At 36.7% G+C, this 22,650-nt stretch overlaps 1 protein-coding gene, 1 long non-coding RNA gene and 1 pseudogene across 2 annotated transcripts; all 3 read right to left on the minus strand.

Annotated features, from left to right (window-relative positions):
• Positions 1-3,143: 3,143 nt before the first annotated feature.
• LOC114541760 lies at positions 3,144-5,511 on the minus strand (annotated as a pseudogene).
• A 4,886-nt stretch (positions 5,512-10,397) lies between these two features.
• LOC114541755 lies at positions 10,398-11,557 on the minus strand. Its single transcript, XR_003689338.1, has 3 exons — positions 11,446-11,557; positions 11,168-11,233; positions 10,398-10,851 (listed from the first exon to the last, which is right to left on the minus strand). It is a non-coding gene; the product is annotated as an uncharacterized LOC114541755 (long non-coding RNA).
• Positions 11,558-15,235: 3,678 nt separating this feature from the next.
• Positions 15,236-17,437, minus strand: LOC114541761 (the record flags this gene model as incomplete). Its single annotated transcript, XM_028561562.1, has 4 exons — positions 17,424-17,437; positions 16,961-17,078; positions 16,463-16,810; positions 15,236-16,111 (listed from the first exon to the last, which is right to left on the minus strand). Coding segments are annotated over exons 1-4 (1,356 nt in total), but the record flags the coding sequence as incomplete, so codon positions are not given.
• Between the last annotated feature and the right edge of the window lie 5,213 nt (positions 17,438-22,650).

Raw genomic sequence — 22,650 nt, forward strand, 5'->3', positions numbered from 1 at the left:
GAAAATTCTCTCTATATACCCACTTCCATATATAACTCTAACTATCCCCTACGTTACCAACCAAAAATAATATTTGCATCCAGTAGCACCGGCAAAATGTTATTCACAACATTATATACTGTCAGGTGGCATGATGTGACAGATGCCCCATAAGTGACACATCCCTGTATAGCCCAAACTATCTTATGCATGGTTTGCATGGTTTATTGTTGTGACTGATTGGAATAGACCAGGGCTAAGAAAAAAGTACTTGTGGTTCCGACTTCCCAACCAATCCTATTTTTTTTTCTGCCAATCAACCCACATTTTTTGACATCATTGATGGTGCAACCCTATGGCCTATTTTATTTGGGTGGTTGCAGGTTGCTCATACAGTGTATTGCAGGTTGTTCATAGAGTTCAAAATATGAAACCGGAACCACACGGTTTTTTGGGCCCCAGCATTATCTAATTACAGTAAAACATTTCTTGTAATGCTTGACCATAATCCAACATGACACAGCTGGCATGAAAAAATTGGCCACAAGCATCACAACCAATCCAGTCATCCCCATCATCTTCTTTACAAACTTTGCAAAGTGAATTCTTTCTTCTGTTTAAAAAAAATATTATATTTCCACAAGCAATATGCCCAAATGTATCATCAAACAATTTCCTCCTCAACTGGTGGGAGAGTATGCAACAGTTAATGGGGTTTTTATAATAACAAAACTACAGTATCTGCCACATAGTCACCGAAGAGGGATAAACCATGTTAATTCCTACATCAACCTGGTTAATACCTATTCTGTGACGTAGTGTTTGTTAACCATTACACTGGCGATTAATGCATGAAGATGTGGTTTCTTTGTATTATTAATTAAATCCCAGACAATTTTACTCAGAAACGTGCACAAATATCTACAGTAGTCCATAAGTTAATTTAATAATATCATATGCAAGTGTACATGCATGTAATGTAATGACAGAATCTTACTCAGCAAAGTCATCATAACAGCTTCCAAAAAGTGAATATGCAAGTTTCTCTCTTTCACTATTGATGTTAAAAGATTAGTCAAGCGGTTCTTCCCTGGTTATACAGCGTGCAAACTGAAAATAAAAAATATTTTGACAGGCAAGTGAACTTTATATACAGTTAAATTTAAGCATTTGTGTTAACACATTATCTGGTAATATGTCCTAAAATTACCTACATGATGATGGATACTAACCAAACAAACCAGAACACCACAGTTATGGTTATCCTGCTGCACAAAGTGTCTAGGCTCTATACCTCCCAATCCTTGCTCTTCCAACCAGTTTTGATATCCACCACAGTGCTAAAAAATTAGGAAATAAATATGTCCAGGTTTGTCCTTTGCATTGCACGATGAAAGAAAAAAACTACAAGTCTTTGCTGCTCCAAACAGTATTATATATGAGTGTAGTCTAATCATCTTTGGGATGTGGACCAGTGCACAACACAAATTTTTTCATACCTTATGTTGTCAATGAGTTGCTTTAACGCTGAATTGTTTGTAAATGTTATTGATTGCTGCTGTTGATGATGATGTAAAGGATCAAGATATAATCGAAGTGACTTTTTGCAAATGATCACCTGTAAATCATAACAACATTATCCATACAATATTAACTAGCTGCATAAAGATGATCAAAACATAGTAAATGAATGTTTCATAATACCAACAGTGTCCAGTGGTTTGAAGTGATGTTCATGGGGATAAACATTTTCTCTATGCCACTAAAATTTCTCCAAACCATAGTCTGCGGTGCTCGACTGCCTTTGAATAAGTTCACAAAGGGTGGTATCTGTATAGAACGTTTCTGGATTGGATATGCGTAATTTCCACAGAAATGCTTCTATCACCTATATACAATGCGATTTAATTACCATTGGTACTGTACAAGTGTACATAGATTACCTATGGATATCATATAACTTAATCTTGTCGAACATGCATGCAATTTTTTATAAATCACTCTGTGAACTTGCTATTTGGAAATTTAATATAACTTTAAAAAAGTAACTACCTTATCTATAAGCCAACCAGGAACAATTTTTGTGTACAACTGACTTTATTTCCTTGAACATGATGCTATAGCCAGGGGGGAGTAATGTGCACATGTCTGATATGTTTAGTTTCACGGGTCCAAATTCCAGTACTGTGTTCTGAGACCCATTCTTGCACGCGTAAATAATTCTTTCGTATGGCGAGAGGTATTTTGTTGTGGATGAGCTGTCATTTAATGACTTGACCATGTCTTCAATTTCCATTGGAAAATCACAGCTGAAAAGAAACTGTATTTAATATGCTCATTCCATAAACTCTGTATTGGCTAAATCTCTTTATGTGCTTTTCTCATTCTATATCTGAGATAACGCAGGGCTAAACGTTAAAGATTAAATTAATTGTTAAAGAATCTTATTCTCAATTTTGGGTTCAGGTATTCTGTAATCTGAGCAATAACTGAGTATAACGATATAGATACAAGCATTACAGAGACTTAAAAATGATAGTATATGCACCTGTTTTCGAGTAATGGTTTTGTGTCAGGATCGGATAACTCTTCATTGGGTGGGTCCAGAGTAAGATCAATGAATGGGTGCTCTTGTACAAGTAATTCCTGTAAAAGAAAATCAATCAAATTTGTTGTAACAGCGATATAAATGGCTGTTTTCTGTATTGTAGGTGGGGAAGAGTCATTTAATTTTTTAAAAAAAATTTTCACCTTATCTTCATTTGTGTTGATATTTGTTGGTGAAACGATCTTCTTCCGTTTTTTCCTAAGAGACAACTTCTTATGAAATACTTTATGGTAATCTGTTGATGTAATTTTCAATTTCTTCTTTTCAGGGCTACTTCTAAGAAAAAGTCCATCTACCTTTGGACAAGTTGAGCGAAGTGCCACTTGTAGATTGTCAGCAATGTTTATCGCGTCTCGAAGCATCTTCGCATCTTCTACCAAAAACGAGATATTCTTCAGTCCAGAGAGCTTATCTTGAAACTGCCTCTTGAGTGTCGCAAGAGTGCCGGGTTCTACTGGTGAGGTGAAATTGTTTGCAGACAAAGACTGATTGCTTCCAAGTGCTTGCAAGTCCGGTGGTGATCCCTCTGGAGTTACGTCTGGAGTTTCAGGTGGATCTACTGTTTCTTTATGGAAGTTGGTGGATTGATTAGCAAACCGTCAGTATCTAGTGTAATAAAGACGCTTTCTCGATAGGCCAAAGGCAAGCTCGAAAATTGCCACTTGGAAAAGAAATTAAAGATCGCAAAGAAATGCTTGCATGGAAAAGTGGATTGCCTCCAAGATTCGCATGTGCAGCTCGGAAATGAGAATTTAACCAGGTAGCTCAGTTTCTTGTTTGAACTTTTGACCAGAAACTTCCCTTGTTGATCGTTTAAACAAGTAATGTCCTTTTCCTGGATCTCCTGGGCAGCGAATTTATTTTTAAGACAATTTAACGAAGTTTGGTGGACGGTTTTGCAGTAGTCATGAACAATCGCGTTGTACTTTCGGTATGAACCGCTCAAACGTAAGTTAGCACTTAGGTAGGTTTGATATGAATCTGGCAGGAAAGAACATACAATCATGACGACGATGCCGTAGAGTGATTTGTCAATGGATCTGGGTAGGTAGTCGTACTTGAATAGCCTGTTCATAGACTCGACTCCGTTATTGGTATTGACGATGTTTAATGCTTGTGATTTTCGAAAGGCGTGACACCAGCGAAAATGACAAGCGATCCACGTTTTTTCCACATAACTTCTCACATTTCCCTTTGTTTTATAGAGCATTGATTGGCGAAGCTTGGATAACTCGTCGTTATACTGCGCCTCTGTTGCAACTCTGCCAATTGTTGTCATTGATTTCTGGAGAAACTCTTGGTCACTCTGATCAAGCCCGTTTTTCCCCAATCTGACCCAACGCTGGATTGCCTGCTGACGGTGGAAATCACAGATATATGCAATAACACCAGGAAAGCACGTTTCGATCGCCCCAATTTCAGCGGCTGAAAAATCCACCATAAAGTATTTTGGACTCCAGTCCCGGTTCCATCCTCGCAAGATCCCCAAGGCTTCGGATATGGACGTTTCGTCCTCGTGTTGACACATAAACTCAGCAACTACTTTGTAGCCAACGTTGGTGTTTACGCACAAGAAGAACAACGGCATGGCATATTTCGTGGTTTTGTACGTCGCGTCAAGTAGGACAAGATCGCTTCCATATTTCAGAAGAAGTTTTGTTGCCACTCTTCTTGATGAACAAAAAGAAAATTATCGCTGTCGTTAGTGGGCACGCTGGCACCAAAATAGTTCGGTTCGCCCTCTTGGGTTCGCAGGAAGAATCTTGTACTTGGCGAAGACTTTTTTAAATCAGTTATCTTTCGAAGAAGAGACTCTTGGTAATCGTTGCACTATTTTCCAGCGGCAATAGCTTTTGAAATATGATTTCGTAAGTCCTTGGAACTCGGATAGTATCTGCGATTTGTTTTCCTTGGCCACGTGTGTTTCGGAGCACCAGAAAATAGCTCTTTTTCCACGAATTCGTCCAGACATCGTTTAACCTCCTTTACACCAGTGACATTTTTCTTTGCGAGATCATAGATTCGTTCGATGATTCTTTTGTCAATTACTTGGTTTACCGACGAACTTTTTCCAACTGGATGCCCTGAATGCTCCTTGCTTAAAGGGATTTTCAAGTAGTGTCGTGTAGATGTCTTTAACGCCTCATTTGAACCCAGTTTTTTTTTAAGCTTTTCTAGCGTTTTCTCTTTGGCCATTCGGATGCTGTTAGGAGTAGGCAAATCATTTGGTAATTCAAAGTCGTCGAGTACTTCAATATGCCGTAGTTGTACAGCAGCCGAACAATTTAGTTTTCGCGTTCCTTGTAATTTTATTCGACGATTCCTTCCATAGTTGTGCTCGTGTACAGGCTTTGGCTTCCAACTACCTATCGCATCCTATATATAGACTTTGGTAATGAAAAAAAAAATAATTGTGTAAAAAATAATTGTAAAAAAATGCGTTGTACCTTTTCAGAACCATGTAAACAGTGTCTGATCTCTGCTCCAACGATCACAAAAGGATTACCAAAAATCGAAACAGGTACATTTCCGCGCTTGTGCTCGAAAATTGGAGACGCTAGGAAAATCATTGGATAAGCAATCAGTACGATAAAATGCACAACGATGATACTGTATTTTTTTCGAAGTACAAGCCATAATATACATTAATAATGGCAATAATATAGTGAGTGTATAACTATAATTTAAGAAAATGTCATTTTACCTGTTTCAGAATATCTTTTATGCCCCTTCGGTCTGAAATGTGATTCTGTCGTCACGAAACATGTCGAGCTCAACGCCAAATACTGTTCGATAACTTCCTCGTAATTCTCTCCGTTAACATAACCATAACAGTAAGATCCTTCTATTCGAAAATCTTGTAAAATCGTTTTCAAAAAGTCTACTTCCTTTTCCACAATACTATCAATACCGACACTTTCCATGTTTTAATATCAGAACCGATTTGCTTTGGCGAAGTATTTAAATTTCGGCGCCATATTTAAATATTTCCCGCAATTTCGAAATTCGTTCCGCTGACCAAATGTAATGATGTCCCGAAAGTGATTGCAATACGAACATGTTACGATTATTTACGAAGAAATAACCAGTTTGTGTGAACAACCGCATACCAAATGTATTGATGTCACCCACAAAGAACGCCCGTGAGGTAGTCAACCCCTACGAACCTCAGCCTTTGAGTTCGGATTTTACTTTAGTTCAACAAAAACTTTATAACATAGGAGTTCTATGGTCGGTGCGACAATATAATAGTGATGAATAACATCAGTTTGTGTACGTTTTATCTGATGTGTGTTATTGTGTACCCTGGGTACTATAGTCAGACAGCTCAAAATTTACATCTGGTGTGGATACAACTTTCACAAGCAATGTTTGATGAAATATACACTGACTTAAGACGATTGTTTACTTAAAGTGGGACGACGATCGAAACACTTGAATGATCAAACTGAATGCTAAGTCAATAAACTGTTCTAAGGAAAACTGACCTCATTGCATGTGACTGATGTGAGTAACTCTAATAATATACTGAGTGATTGAGACTCACTACTTCTAATGAAAAAGCAATAACATGCAAGATTATTTTATAAACATGAACTAAATATGGTCTGGTAAAACTTTGTTTATAAAATCTTCTCAACGAGGTCCATAGGTTAATTAAATGTTGAGAAACTTTGTTTACCGTGTATTGAATATGTTAATATTTCATATTTCCCTGGGTTAACCAAAGTGAGTTAGCATTTACTCCGCTATTCACTTCTCAGTTCCAGGTTTGAAAGGCAAATCCTATTTCCTGTTGAAGCGCGGATTTAATTGCGCCTAAATCGTTATGTCGCTTGTGAGACATAATTATATAAGAAAGTGTTTTGACGTTTTCAACAAAAAAGTTTAGTCAAAGTTCAACGGCTTTCTTCGTATTCTTACATTTAAAACGTTTTGTACTTTATAGTGAACTTATCTCTGGGTTAGCAGTCTGATACTGAATAAACAACAGTAGACATTCTAAGTAATCTGTTCATTTTCAACAATAATATTTGTAGAATACCTTGGTATATGACGCTGTTATGTCGGTTACAGTTGACCAGCCCCAGAAGATGAAAAAGAATGGTAAAGGTCAGAGAATGCGACATTGTAAATCTTTGTTTTACAGTCAATCCTCTTGTCGTAGTGTAGCAAATGTTTCCCAAAGTGGTACGACTACAATTATTCAAGTTGACTTAATCTAAACAAATTAAGATAAATTTAATGAATAATGCAGATCACTTTGGCTCGTTAATCACCGACGAAAGAAGTCATGCTTGGATGAGAAAACATTAATGACTGTGTTAATCTATACACGTAATTCTATCGCGGGAACCAAATCGTAGTAGAACTGTTTTTTAAAATATTTTTTTAGTTTAAAGGAACAATCCATCGCAAAGAGTGTCAAACAACTTAAACCACATTTAATTGGCATTATTTCTTACAGACTAGATGTAGAGGAAACCGGCTAAGTTTAATTCTCTTTAATTTTTTTTATACAGAGAGTTTCATTATATGATTTATACATCTTGATATATAAGCTGTTTCAAAGAAATACTTCAGTTAACGTTTATACTTACCATGCAAATATTTTCAACACTGCAGTTAACAAATCACTGATGGAATCTGAGACCTGATATATTTAAGATGTAACTGTGATGTAGAAAAGAATACTCGTCTTCGTTAAATACATATAATGAAGTATATTGTATATTTAAGCACCAAGGGCTACCAAGAACAGGAAATTGCGAGAAAGTGGACATATCCTTGTGACTTCCGATTCCTAAATATCAGAAAATGTAACAGCGTTTTCGCAAATCACACAACTGCTTTGAGATATATATTGGCTACATATTCCCAAACTGTTAAACAAGGTTTAAACAAGGCTGCTGAACAGGGGCGTAGGAACGGGCGGGGGGGGGTCGACAGAGCCCAGAGGACCGGAGGGCACAAGGGATAAAAATTTCTATGTTGAAAAATGCATTTTTAGAGAAGTTAATGTGGCTGTAAATACCATTTTAAAATCGTGCCCGTTTTGTTTCCTGCGTGTGCCCACTTACAGGTGCCCAAATCTTTCTGTAGAGCATAAATATAAACCACACTAGTGGTGTCCTTGCAACTTTGGCGATCAAACTGTCCCTATACATAATTTTAGCTGCTTTTTTTATTAACTAAAAGTGGCCCTGCTTCATGGAAGCTGGTGCCCCCAATCTCTTGATGCTTCTTACGCTTGAACATGTTTATTTGTCGCAAACTACTGAGCTAGATTTAAGTACAATTTTTGTAGGAATTGCTCACGATCAGAAGGTGAACTCACACCGGACAGTGTTCTGGGAATTGAACCCAGAAGCCACACACGCGTTTTTATCACTATTAACGAACACGTTTTGGTTTGGCCCCAGACATGGACACTGTTTTTCAAAGCCAAACGAAAAGGAGGGAAACCGGAGTGCCCGGAGAAAAACCCTCCAAAGGTAACCTGAATTTCAGGTTACCTGACCGGCGGTCCGAATTTGGTATTTTTACTAGAAATCGTCCGCAACGACACAGCTTTTTTGCTTATAAATAGTTGACCGTTTCACGTTCATGCGAGTCCCAGGAATTGCTATTCAATTCTTGAGCTTCGTCAATTTGATCCTGCTGGTGGTCTAACCTGCGTAGCGCGCATTTCATATCGTCTGTTGCAAAACACCAGGCTTTCAGAAATTAAATTGCACTTTGTCCGACAATGGCAACAAAAATTATTTTAATTATCGGCAACGAAATTTGGCATTGTTCAAATTCACGACTTGCATGCTTTTTTATCTCAAACTGATGTAGACAATAACACTCTTCTTTTTAGACATGCATCTCTGCCATCTCATGCACCATTTTTATATTTTCTGGATTAAGGTTGATCGAACACGGAGGAAATAAACGTAATTGGGCTCAACATGCAACTTACTCAATATCTAATATACTACAAGAATCAATGATGTTTCTCACCTTTTGCTTTGCATCGTGATAATTACTTTTGGTAAACAAAATATCTTCTTTGTCTTTCATTCACGTTCTTCTTCGACAGCGTCTCAGCGGTGGAGCGTGCAAGGAATAAAACAACATAGTAAGTGTGTCAAAATACAAAGAGGTTTTCATTTAAGGGTTCATTTTTTAGACGACAGGGCTAGAGCAGTTAACCCCCAGATATCCCCACCATACAAGTCCTGTCATCGTGCAATGTAATACATCATGTAATACAGGGGTTATATTTTTCTTTTACAAGCTTCGTCATTGGTCAAAATCGTTAGATTACGTTTATTTCCTCCATGCACGAGATAAACCGGATTTTTGGAAATTGCTGTCCGAAAAATTAATACCGACAAGGAAAACAGAAAGTGTTAGTGTCTAAACACCAAATTGTCATCTTTTTTTTCTTCATTTCAAACTTCAATAATTCCAAAAATATAATTTTTTATGCCATTGACGGACGAAACGATCGAAATTAAATCTGAACAGAGAAACTTATATAATCATATAAGTACTCGCGATTACCTTCGTATTAATCTAAAATTAGGCCAATACGAATTCGATAGGAAGTTTTCTCGTTGCGCGCGCGTCAGCCATGCTAAGGATGTAGAGAAGAACGCATTTAAATACTCACATAAATACTCGCGATTACTTTCGCATTATTCCAAAAATCAGGCCAATGCGAACTCGATAATATTTTATATTTTTTCGTTGCGCGCATGTCGCGCTTGCTAAGGCTGAACAGAAGAACGTATTTAAAGATATAAAATACTCGCGATTACATGCGAATTATTTGCAAAAATTCCGCCAATACGAATTCAGTAATATTTTCTCGTTGCGCGCGCGTCAACTATGCTAAAGGCTGAGCAGAGAAACTTATATAATCATATAAGTACTCGGGATTACTTTCGTATAATCTAAGATTTATAGGCCAATACGAATTAGATAATATTTTCTCGTTGCGCGCGTTTCAGCCATGCTAATACATGTTTCACTTTCATTTCAACGCTTTAAAGCCATCATGCATCTTCCGCAGCTGTCAAGTCGTTCACACGCAAGTGACAAAACTAGGAATATTTTATTGAGAAACCTCGAAAACGCCCTCATTTGGGCTGTGAGAAATTTCCTTTTATCATGCATTGTCGAAAAGGGTGAAAAGTCACTTGATGTGTGAAGAATCTACTAGGTTAGACCACCCAGCAGGAATATATAAACCATGCACTATATTAATCATGCATTATTCTACCTATGGTATGTAATAGTACCTCAACCAGCTTCTACTTGTATATAACTGTCTCATCGTCCAACATCTGATCCTGCGACGATCCTTCAACATCGGATCCTGCGACGATCCTTCATCACAAAGATGTGATATTAATTTCTAAGTCACAAATATTACTTAGGTATTAATGTACCATACCATCTGATCCTGCGACAATCCTTCAACATCTGATCCTGCGACGATCCTTCATCATCTGATCCTGCGACGATCCTTCATCATCTGATCCTGCGACGATCATTCATCATCTGACAACAAAAGTATGATATGAATAATTTCCAAGAGAGAAATGTCACTTATGTATAAAGCACTCAGGATAAATTATACCGAACCTCCAACACTCCAACGTCAGTCACTCGTGGCCTTCGCATTGCGCACGCGAATACAAAATGTCATGCACGTTTTAATACAAAATGTCATGCACGTTTTAATACAAAATTTCATGCACGTTTTAATACAAAATGTCATGCACGTTTTAATACAAAATGTCATGCACGTTTTAATACAAAATGTCATGCACGTTTTAATACAAAATGTCATGCACGTTTTGGTACAAAATGTCATGTACGTTTTTGTACAAGAAAGCAAGAACACTGGACTATCATTTCCTTCAAAAAATACATAGTTCATGTTTTTATGTTTTAGGCGCTCTCTGAGCGATATTTTCGTCCGGACTATATAGCCGTCAAGATGGAGAAAACACAAGTGATTGGGGCCCCAGAATCACTTGTATTCACTCCGCATGCGCTTGATACGACCAGACTTCATGCAAAAATCATGCACAGGCGGAAAACTTGAAAATGAAGGAGGTAAACAGAAGAGTGTTCAGTTTATATCTCAGTCAAAAAAGCCAAATTCCATGCAATTTTTACTCATGCATACTGTCGAAATCGAGTTTTGTATTTGCGTGCATAAATGTCCTAAGGCAGGTCCGACATCTCTTTACGATTCTTTCGTTCTACAAAAACAGAACTTCGGTAAAACAAAAGGACAGGGAAGTCTAGCATAGTACAATCATATACCAATACAAATAATTGTATAGGCATTGAGTTTCAATCCGTCTTTCCCTTTCAAAACGAGCATTCCCTTTGGGCAACCCTGTCCGAAAAACGGAATAGGCCAGCGGGAAAGTTAGTTTCAGTCATAAAGTTCGAATTCATTTCTATATATCAAAACTATTCTAGTTTCGTTCACCGTGACTGTCCGTGTACAAAGTACAAACGTGTTTTCTCAAGTCACAAATGCAAAATATACATATATGAATAGAACAATACCTATTATTCCGCAGCGAGCAAGCGCTTGTGTTTCGTCTTTCCCATCTTTCGGCGCCGTAGTTCCTTCTGAAATGCAAAGAAAAACAAAATCAAGTTAACAGCTCACTTGAATTTCACATTTGATATATTTCAATACGAGATATAGCAGTAAAAATCAGTGAGAAGTATTCGTCCGGTCGCTAATTGTCTTCTGGCTATTGAAATCAACATAGCGATGATTTGCGAAGCCATGGAAAGATCAAGCCAACAGATTATTTTAACCAACCATGAGCATGTACCTGAGCGATATTCCTCCAACTTTTCCGCCCTAAATTTCTTCGAGTGATCCTTTTTTCGTCGAGATTATCACAAGTCTGAGTTCCTCCTCGAAGTTTCTGTCCTTTTATTATCCGAAAAACATTCCAACGGACAATGCACTTTATCATTGATGACACTTAACAGTAAGGCTTGTTTTCAAACATCTCTTCCGAGCGAATAACAACAATAGATAATGAGGTATTCTCATTAATTATCTATTGTTTTAAATGCGTTGCGCATACTAAAAGAAGGCTTAAAAGCTTTAGACCCGATCCGACCCAGTTTGGCAGATTTGCATAGTTTTGCAGTCTCATGAAAGGCATATTTCTATTCCAACTTCCAATTATGTTTTCCACGTTGTTCAAGGCTAGGATAGGACATATCTCCCAGAATTAATAAATAAGAGATTTTGTAAACTATGGTTGTTGTTAAATACAAGCTAAAAACGTATTAAAAGTGTTTCACTATAACGCAATAAACTTCAGATTCTGCATGCACCAAAAATGTTTCCCATCCAACCCATGATCTGTATACTTACCTTACATGAAGTATCCATTACTGAAATTCAAGATAGCTGAAACTCGGGGCTGACCTCACGGGCGTTCTTTGTGGATGACATCAATACATTTAGTATGCGGTGTTTTTTTCTTCGTAAATAATCGTAGCATGTTCGTATTGATATTGCAAAACAGATCGGCGGCACAGAACTTTAAATACTTTTGTATGCGTGTTATTTTAAGTATTTACTGTGTCTATTCACATCCTCAACTATTTTGCTGATACACATTTGGATTTAATATGCATCTTTGGATCTTTGTATTCATTTCACTGGGTGAGATTATTTTTTACAAACTAAAGATTTTACAAAACTATTACAAAATGTTGAGGTGCAATATTTCTCAACTACTATAAAAATTTATGTGAGTAAATTCTCTCTATATACCCACTTCTATATATAACTCTGACTATCCCCTACGTTACCAACCAAAAATAATATTTGCATCCAGTAGCACCGGCAAAATGTTATTCACAACATTATATACTGTCAGGTGGCATGATGTGACAGATGCCCCATAAGTGACACATCCCTGTATAGCCCAAACTATCTTATGCATGGTTTGCATTGTTTATTGTTGTGACTGATTGGAATAGACCAGGGCTTAGAAAAAAGTACTTGTTGTTCCGACTTCCCAACCAATCCTATTTTTTTTCTGCCAATCAACCCACATTTTTTGACATCATTGATGGTGCAACCCACTGGCCTATTTTATTTGGGTGGTTGCAGGTTGCTCATACAGTGTATTGCAGGTTGTTCATAGAGTTCACAATATGAAACTGGAACCACAGGGTCTTTTGGGCCCCAGCATTATCTAATTACAGTAAAACATTTCTTGTAATGCTTGACCATAATCCAACATGACACAGCTGGCATGAAAAAATTGGCCACAAGCATCACAACCAATCCAGTCATCCCCATCATCTTCTTTACAAACTTTGCAAAGTGAATTCTTTCTTCTGTTTAAAAAAAATATATTTCCACAAGCAATATGCCCAAATGTATCATCAAACAATTTCCTCCTCAACTGGTGGGAGAGTATGCAACAGTTAATGGGGTTTTTATAATAACAAAACTACAGTATCTGCCACATAGTCACCGAAGAGGGATAAACCCTGTTAATTCCTACATCAACCTGGTTAATACCTATTCTGTGACGTAGTGTTTGTTAACCATTACACTGGCGATTAATGCATGAAGATGTGGTTTCTTTGTATTATTAATTAAATCCCAGACAATTTTACTCAGAAACGTGCACAAATATCTACAGTAGTCCATAAGTTAATTTAATAATATCATATGCAAGTGTACATGCATGTAATGTAATGACAGAATCTTACTCAGCAAAGTCATCATAACAGCTTCCAAAAAGTGAATATGCAAGTTTCTCTCTTTCACTATTGATGTTAAAAGATTAGTCAAGCGGTTCTTCCCTGGTTATACAGCGTGCAAACTGAAAATAAAAAAATATTTTGACAGGCAAGTGAACTTTATATACAGTTAAATTTAAGCATTTGTGTTAACACATTATCTGGTAATATGTCCTAAAATTACCTACATGATGATGGATACTAACCAAACAAACCAGAACACCACAGTTATGGTTATCCTGCTGCACAAAGTGTCTAGGCTCTATACCCTCCCAATCCTTGCTCTTCCAAACAGTTTTGATATCCACCACAGTGCTTAAAAAATTAGGAAATAAATATGTCCAGGTTTGTCCTTTGCATTGCACGATGAAAGAAAAAAACTACAAGTCTTTGCTGCTCCAAACAGTATTATATATGAGTGTAGTCTAATCATCTTTGGGATGTGGACCAGTGCACAACACAAATTTTTTCATACCTTATGTTGTCAATGAGTTGCTTTAATGCTGAATTGTTTGTAAATGTTATTGATTGCTGCTGTTGATGATGATGTAAAGGATCAAGATATAATCGAAGTGACTTTTTGCAAATGATCACCTGTAAATCATAACAACATTATCCATACAATATTAACTAGCTGCATAAAGATGATCAAAACATAGTAAATGAATGTTTCATAATACCAACAGTGTCCAGTGGTTTGAAGTGATGTTCATGGGGATAAACATTTTCTCTATGCCACTAAAACTTTCTCCAAACCATAGTCTGCGGGTGCTCGACTGCCTTTGAATAGTTCACAAAGGGTGGTATCTGCATAGAACGTTTCTGGATTGCATGTATATGCGTAATTTCCACAGAAATGCTTCTATCACCTTTATACAATGCGATTTAATTACCATTGGTACTGTACAAGTGTACATAGATTACCTATGGATATTATATAACTTAATCTTGTCGAACATGCATGCAATTTTTTATAAATCACTCTGTGAACTTGCTATTTGGAAATTTAATATAACTTTAAAAAAGTAACTACCTTATCTATAAGCCAACCAGGAACAAAATTTTTGTGTACAACTGACTTTATTTCCTTGAACATGATGCTATAGCCAGGGGGGAGTAATGTGCACATGTCTGATATGTTTAGTTTCACGGGTCCAAATTCCAGTACTGTGTTCTGAGACCCATTCTTGCACGCGTAAATAATTCTTTCGTATGGCGAGAGGTATTTTGTTGTGGATGAGCTGTCATTTAATGACTTGACCATGTCTTCAATTTCCATTGGAAAATCACAGCTGAAAAGAAACTGTATTTAATATGCTCATTCCATAAACTCTGTATTGGCTAAATCTCTTTATGTGCTTTTCTCATTCTATATCTGAGATAACGCAGGGCTAAACGTTAAAGATTAAATTAATTGTTAAAGAATCTTATTCTCAATTTTGGGTTCAGGTATTCTGTAATCTGAGCAATAACTGAGTATAACGATATAGATACAAGCATTACAGAGACTTAAAAATGATAGTATATGCACCTGTTTTCGAGTAATGGTTTTGTGTCAGGATCGGATAACTCTTCATTGGGTGGGTCCAGAGTAAGATCAATGAATGGGTGCTCTTGTACAAGTAATTCCTGTAAAAGAAGATCAATAAAATTTGTTGTAACAGCGATATAAATGGTTGTTTTCTGTATTGTAGGTGGGGAAGAGTCATTTAATTTTTTAAAAAAATTTTTTACCTTATTTGTGTTGATATTTGTTGGTGAAACGATCTTCTTCCGTTTTTTCCTAAGAGACAACTTCTTATGAAATACTTTATGGTAATCTGTTGATGTAATTTTCAATTTCTTCTTTTCAGGGCTACTTCTAAGAAAAAGTCCATCTACCTTTGGACAAGTTGAGCGAAGTGCCACTTGTAGATTGTCAGCAATGTTTATCGCGTCTCGAAGCATCTTCGCATCTTCTACCAAAAACGAGATATTCTTCAGTCCAGAGAGCTTATCTTGAAACTGCCTCTTGAGTGTCGCAAGAGTGCCGGGTTCTACTGGTGAGGTGAAATTGTTTGCAGACAAAGACTGATTGCTTCCAAGTGCTTGCAAGTCCGGTGGTGATCCCTCTGGAGTTACGTCTGGAGTTTCAGGTGGATCTACTGTTTTCTTTATGGAAGTTGGTGGAATGATTAGAAAACCGTTAGTATCTAGTGTAATAAAGACGCTTTCTCGATAGGCCAAAGACAAGCTCGAAAATTGCCACTTGGAAAAGAAATTAAAGATCGCAAAGAAATGCTTGCATGGAAAAGTGGATTGCCTCCAAGATTCGCATGTGCAGCTCGAAAATGAGAATTTAACCAGGTAGCTCAGTTTCTTGTTTGAACTTTTGACCAGAAACTTCCCTTGTTGATCGTTTAAACAAGTAATGTCCTTTTCCTGGATCTCCTGGGCAGCGAATTTATTTTTAAGACAATGTTTAACGAAGTTTGGTGGACGGTTTTGCAGGTAGTCATGAACAATCGCGTTGTACTTTCGGTATGAACCGCTCAAACGTAAGTTAGCACTTAGGTTGGTTTGATATGAATCTGGCAGGAAAGAACATACAATCATGACGACGATGCCGTAGAGTGATTTGTCAATGGATCTGGGTAGGTAGTCGTACTTGAATAGCCTGTTCATAGACTCGACTCCGTTATTGGTATTGACGATGTTTAATGCTTGTGATTTTCGAAAGGCGTGACACCAGCGAAAATGACAAGCGATCCACGTTTTTTCCACATAACTTCTCACATTTCCCTTTGTTTTATAGAGCATTGATTGGCGAAGCTTGGATAACTCGTCGTTATACTGCGCCTCTGTTGCAACTCTGCCAATTGTTGTCATTGATTTCTGGAGAAACTCTTGGTCACTCTGATCAAGCCCGTTTTTCCCCAATCTGACCCAACGCTGGATTGCCTGCTGACGGTGGAAATCACAGATATATGCAATAACACCAGGAAAGCACGTTTCGATCGCCCCAATTTCAGCGGCTGAAAAATCCACCATAAAGTATTTTGGACTCCAGTCCCGGTTCCATCCTCGCAAGATCCCCAAGGCTTCGGATATGGACGTTTCGTCCTCGTGTTGACACATAAACTCAGCAACTACTTTGTAGCCAACGTTGGTGTTTACGCACAAGAAGAACAACGGCATGGCATATTTCGTGGTTTTGTACGTCGCGTCAAGTAGGACAAGATCGCTTCCATATTTCAGAAGAAGTTTTTGTTGCCACTCTTCTTGATGAACAAAAAGAAAATTATCGCTGTCGTTAGTGGGCACGCTGGCACCAAAATAGTTCGGTTCGCCCTCTTGGGTTCGCAGGAAGAATCTTGTACTTGGCGAAGACTTTTTTAAATCAGTTATCTTTCGAAGAAGAGACTCTTGGTCATCGTTGCACTATTTTCCAGCGGCAATAGCTTTTGAAATATGATTTCGTAAGTCCTTGGAACTCGGATAGTATCTGCGATTTGTTTTCCTTGGCCACGTGTGTTTCGGAGCACCAGAAAATAGCTCTTTTTCCACGAATTCGTCCAGACATCGTTTAACCTCCTTTACACCAGTGACATTTTTCTTTGCGAGATCATAGATTCGTTCGATGATTCTTTTTTCAATTACTTGGTTTACCGACGAACTTTCTCCAACTGGATGCCCTGAATGCTCCTTGCTTAAAGGGATTTTCAAGTAGTGTCGTGTAGATGTCTTTAACGCCTCATTTGAACCCAGTTTTTTTTAAGCTTTTCTAGCGTTTTCTCTTTGGCCATTCGGATGCTGTTAGGAGTAGGCAAATCATTTGGTAATTCAAAGTCGTCGAATACTTCAATATGCCGTAGTTGTACAGCAGCCGAACAATTTAGTTTTCGCGTTCCTTGTAATTTTATTCGATTCCTTCCGTAGTTGTGCTCGTGTACAGGCTTTGGCTTCCAACTACCTATCGCATCCTATATATAGACTTTGGTAATGAAAAAAAAAATAATTGTGTAAAAAATAATTGTAAAAAAATGCGTTGTACCTTTCCAGAACCATGTAAACAGTGTCTGAACTCTGCTCCAACGATCACAAAAGGATTACCAGAAATCGAAACAGGTACATTTCCGCGCTTGTGCTCGAAAATTGGAGACGCTAGGAAAATCATTGGATAAGCAATCAGTACGATAAGTACGATCTCAATAGTAACTATAGTGTTGTTGTTTTTATCATTTCTATTTTTACAAATCAAACTCTTCTCTCTGCCAGAGTTCCTGGGAAGCCACATCAATCAATATGAGGCAGTTATTAACATGTTCATATATAAAATATACTATAAGATACAATTGTTAACAGTTCAGGTTTGCGGCAATGTAATGCGGTCAGCTAGCCTCGCTGCCACTGAGTATCCTGTTGACGCTTGGATGAAAATTATTTTATCCATTACTCCAACAGTAAAAAAGTACCTCGAATCTCATGCATACCTAATTGTTGATATAATTATTCATCCTTAAATATTTAAGATTTATTTTCGGTCTTTGGTGCATTAAATATTTTGCTTTTATTTTTATGCTCAGCCAAGATCCCCTTTTACAGAGTTTTTTTAAAATACTTGATAGATATAGGAATTTGCCTTAAGTTCAGTCAATGGCCATGCAGCGCCGTACAGTCCCGATTCAATATTGACTCAAGTTATTTCAATTGTGATTTCATTAAACTAATTGTTCACAGGAAGAATGATAATGCGTATATATTATTATAACCAATATGTATACAGTATACCATATTACCATATATGTGCATGATATAATAGTTCCCCATAGTAAACATAATCAAAAAAGTAGTTACGTGATAACATTTTTTTTATAGTTACATGCGATATTTTTCATTCATGTTTTATAGCTGATAAATATTCTCACCGCATGATATATATGAAAAAATATTAAATCTATATCCAAAGTTAGGAGATTCTCAGCATGATTTAGTGCGTTAAAGGTTAAAGATGAGATTTCATCCATCCTCATCGATTGAGAGCCGCAAATTCTGCAGCCATGAGCTGAATGAACATCACAGATTGTAAATCTCAAAATTTTTTGATAACAGAATGCACATGCATGCAAAAAGAAATAACTTATCTTAGATATTGTAGCAAGTAACTTACCAACTTGAAAACGCGAGCGTCAATTCTGTGTGAATATATCGCAATGCGTTCAACGTTGCTTCAATAGCGATGTGTTTACCCTTTCTTAAAAGAAGGTGTGTATAACGTCCTGTTTATCGCGCTTCTTTTGGAGAGGTTACCGTGAGGTTTAATCCCACTCATTTTATAATTTAAGTGGCGTCGTTCTGGAGAAGCGACCCGTTTCGTTTCACTGAGTTGCCAAGGCATTGAGCGTGGGATGAGATATTGTTCAGAATGCGAAAATTCCGCAATTTATGAACCTTGATTTCTCCATCATGAGGTCCAAATTTTTTGCTAAATGCATGCCAGCAAACAAGTTACCATGGTTTTTATAACACTTTTTTGGAGGATTTTTGCCTTTGGCTAATTCTCACGTTAACATGTTTATTCAGGCCTTATATATCGGTAATCCAATCAACTGATTTTTCCTGACTTATGAAAGTTTATCGTGTTTCCCATGCAGTATTCCCGCCCATCAGGAGTATAGCACAGTTGTCATTTTCAATAATAATTTAGTAATAACTTCTAGCAGTTTATTTTTCCTGCTTGTAAATCAATTCGCCGAATGCATGGGTAAGGAGAACGTCTCTAAAGACCTTCCCGATATCCAAATTATCTTCTAATTTCACACAATGCAAATTTCCAAACACAAACAATATTCTTAATATTCATAAACAATTTCGCTCAAAATAATGAGAGAATAATATTCCAAAGAGTGCGTATTTGTGATATAGACATGATAATATGTAACAACGCCCTCAAATGAATGTGAAATTACTGCAAAGGTTTAACTATTTGGCTACTTAGAATAACTACTGAAGGAAACTTGAGCAATAGAGACCTTTAGTTTGACGTTTACGGCAAACGCCTAACCGCTAACAATGTTTGTGTTTTAACTCCGCTATCTTTAAGTGTCCGGCAATTTCGCTAAATTACAAACGTTCTGCATAAAACTTGTGATGTTCAGCAGTAATGTAGGAAAGCAATAGGCTATTTCTGATGTATTTAGAAAAGTAGCAAATTCAGCTTTGCCGTATATGTTTCACGTTCGCCGTATAAAATTTAATGCTTGAACGACTGCAAACACCCTCAGACGTTCAGGCATTAAATTTTATACGGCGAACGTGAAACATATACGGCAAAGCTGAATTTGCTACTTTTCTAAATACATCAGAAATAGCCTATTGCCTTTTTACATTCCTGCTGAACATCACAAGTTTTTTGTAGAACGTTTGTAATTTAGCGAAATTGCCGCACACTTAAAGAGAGTGGAGTTAAAACACAAACTTTGCTAGCGGTTTGGCGTTTGCCGTAAACGTCAAACTAAAGGTCTCTAATATGTCTAAAAATACGGCAAGAAAGAAGAAACCATTGATTCGTTTGTTTTCAGATGTGGTCGTTAACATCGGTATGTGCTGTTATATGTGAAAGAAAACGTATATTTAGAGAACATATCGTTTAAAATGAAAGCTTTTACCCAATAATATTTGACCATTATATGCAGCCAACCTAAGCTGCGACGTTTAGTTAAAGTCGTATAGTATCATGCAGCATTCGCGTGAGTTGTAATGAGACAAGTGTCTGATCTTAGTTGTTAAAGGAAACAATTAGGAAGAAAAGCATGCATCAATTAATAAAAAAGAAAGAAATATTGTTGAAATTTTTAATTACTTATATCTTTGTTCAAGATTAAGTACAGTACTCAAAACTTAAACTATCATTAAGGTTAAGTTTTTAAACATATAGTAAAATATGTTTCAGAGGTATCCTTAATTCCTTCATACATTTCCTCTTTAGAACTCATGTGTGAACATTCAAGCATTTATATACATGCTCAAGCAAAATTCAAATTTTCACATGACTCAAAGTTTTGCTTTCAACTTTCGGACAGTTATTGATAACTATTACCTTGTCCAATAGGCTAGCTCAAGTGCTCAACTAGTATTCCGAGTAGTTTCTAACAGTACAGAGCCATACAGAAAAAAATATATAACTAAAATTTTCGATCACTCATTCCAGATCATTATAGAAGATTTTTATACGAACCACCATATGTTACAACTAACTGCATGGGCAAGAATGATCTCATAAATAAATTTTTATATCTCATAGTCTAATAATCTGTTCAAATATTGCTAATATGTTCTCTTGAATACATTATGTATTATTAATGAAAGAAGAAGCATTTTACCTGAACTCTTCTTTGAAAGAAACTTTTAAAATCTTTCCCTCGTATCAGTTTGGAAGACAGTGTTAATCTGGTTTCTGTAGCGCAATCCGAGAGGATTTTATACTCAGTGTCAGTTACCGCGTTAATTACTTCCGAGATTCAATATTTAATATTGAACAACGTATCATCATTACACAGGAATATTTCGGTCAGCCATCAAAGTTTAATTGTTCTACACAACTTTATTTTATTGTCAATTAGCTGAATCGCAATTGCAGGTTAAAAAGCTTTGAATTTAAACAATATTTCATTTTTGTCGAGTCGATATTTACTCGCCCATGTGTGCGTTCATGGTGATTGATTGGTGTGAACAAATGTACATGAACGTTATTTCTCAATGGCATTCCATTTCTGTGTTTTTTCATAAACTATACATGCTTTATTGAGGTAATTGTTGGAACATAAACATAAGTGTGTAGTCAAAAACTACAAGTTGCATTATTAGGTTTTTTATTTTTATCGCCTATGTTGAATTTGGTTAAAATATTTTAGACAAAGGCAAAGGGCACTTTTTACCAACCGTCTGACCATACAATACTCGTATTTCATTTACTATTCGAGAAACCAAACCATTTTTAGCTCGCCTGCACTTTAGTGCAAGAGAGCTATTGCTATAGTCTTGGCGTCCCCGTCCCCGTCCTTGTCCCCGTCCGCGTCCACACTACATGATAAGTAGAATGTTAAGATGCCACTTTTATTTTCCCATTATTTTTAACTTATCTACTTAAGGAGTCTATTTGTTGCAAAAGAACCATTTACCAGGGGGGAGTGAACATTATACAACAAAATATAATGATAAGGTCAATGTTAACATGCTATATTTTTTCTATACTTTGGCTTTACATCAGAGGAATCATTATCAATATAAGTCATCAATATGCATTGTGACTATTTATTGCCATTTGGTACACATTTATACAATAATAAAGAGAGTTTTGCTCAAAATTATCAAATGATAAGGTGAATGTTAAGCTAATTAGCATAATGATAAGGTCAATGTTAAGATGTTATATTTTTTAAATATTATGGCTTTGTATCAGAAGATTCGTCATAAATATAGCTCATCGATATGTCTTGTGACTATATGGTGACATTTAGTACACATTTACACAAAAATAATGGGAATTTTGTTCAAAATTATCAAATGATCTAAGGTGAATGTTAAGCTAATTAGCATAATGATAAGATCAATGTTAACATGCTATATTTTTTAAATATTATGGCTTTACATCAGAGGAATCATCATAAATATAAGTCATCGATATACATTGTGACTATTCAGTGCCATTTGGTACACATTTATACAATAATAAAGAGAGCTTTGCTCAAAATTATCAAACGATAAGGCAAATGTTAAGCTTATTAGCATCATGATAAGGTCAATGTTAGAGTTATCCAGAGTTATCACGCTCATTACGATTTTCATGGCTATTGTGTAGCCCTGTTTTTTTTAGTTCAAAGTTGTAGCTGAATCATATTTGCTGCCGAGCCTCAGCGAGGCAGCACACTATCACAGAGCATACAGAGGTTTGACTGCCGTTAATTTTGCGTACCCCTCGCTTAGCCAAGTGCGCTCAAGAGAGGCCTTCTCCCCCCGGGAAAGCATATGGCGGCGGCTTGAACACATAATGGAATATAAACAGCCGAGACAGAACTATCTGGAGAAATCGCATTTTTGACAAAAACGTTGCTCAATTTTTTTCTCAAAACCAGATTTTGTTAGTTCTTATCCTTTAGAAGAGTATAGAAGAGTATAGAAGTGGGAGCGATCTGTTTATTTATATAGCGATGGCTATTTATAATGTTCGGGGGGGATAGGGCCTCTCTTTAGCGCACTGGCTAACAACATGGCCGCTAGGA

Source organism: Dendronephthya gigantea, unplaced genomic scaffold (genome assembly GCF_004324835.1).
Source record: "Dendronephthya gigantea isolate DGI-Jeju-01 unplaced genomic scaffold, DenGig_1.0 000308F, whole genome shotgun sequence".
Classification (NCBI taxonomy): Eukaryota; Metazoa; Cnidaria; class Anthozoa; order Malacalcyonacea; family Nephtheidae; genus Dendronephthya; species Dendronephthya gigantea.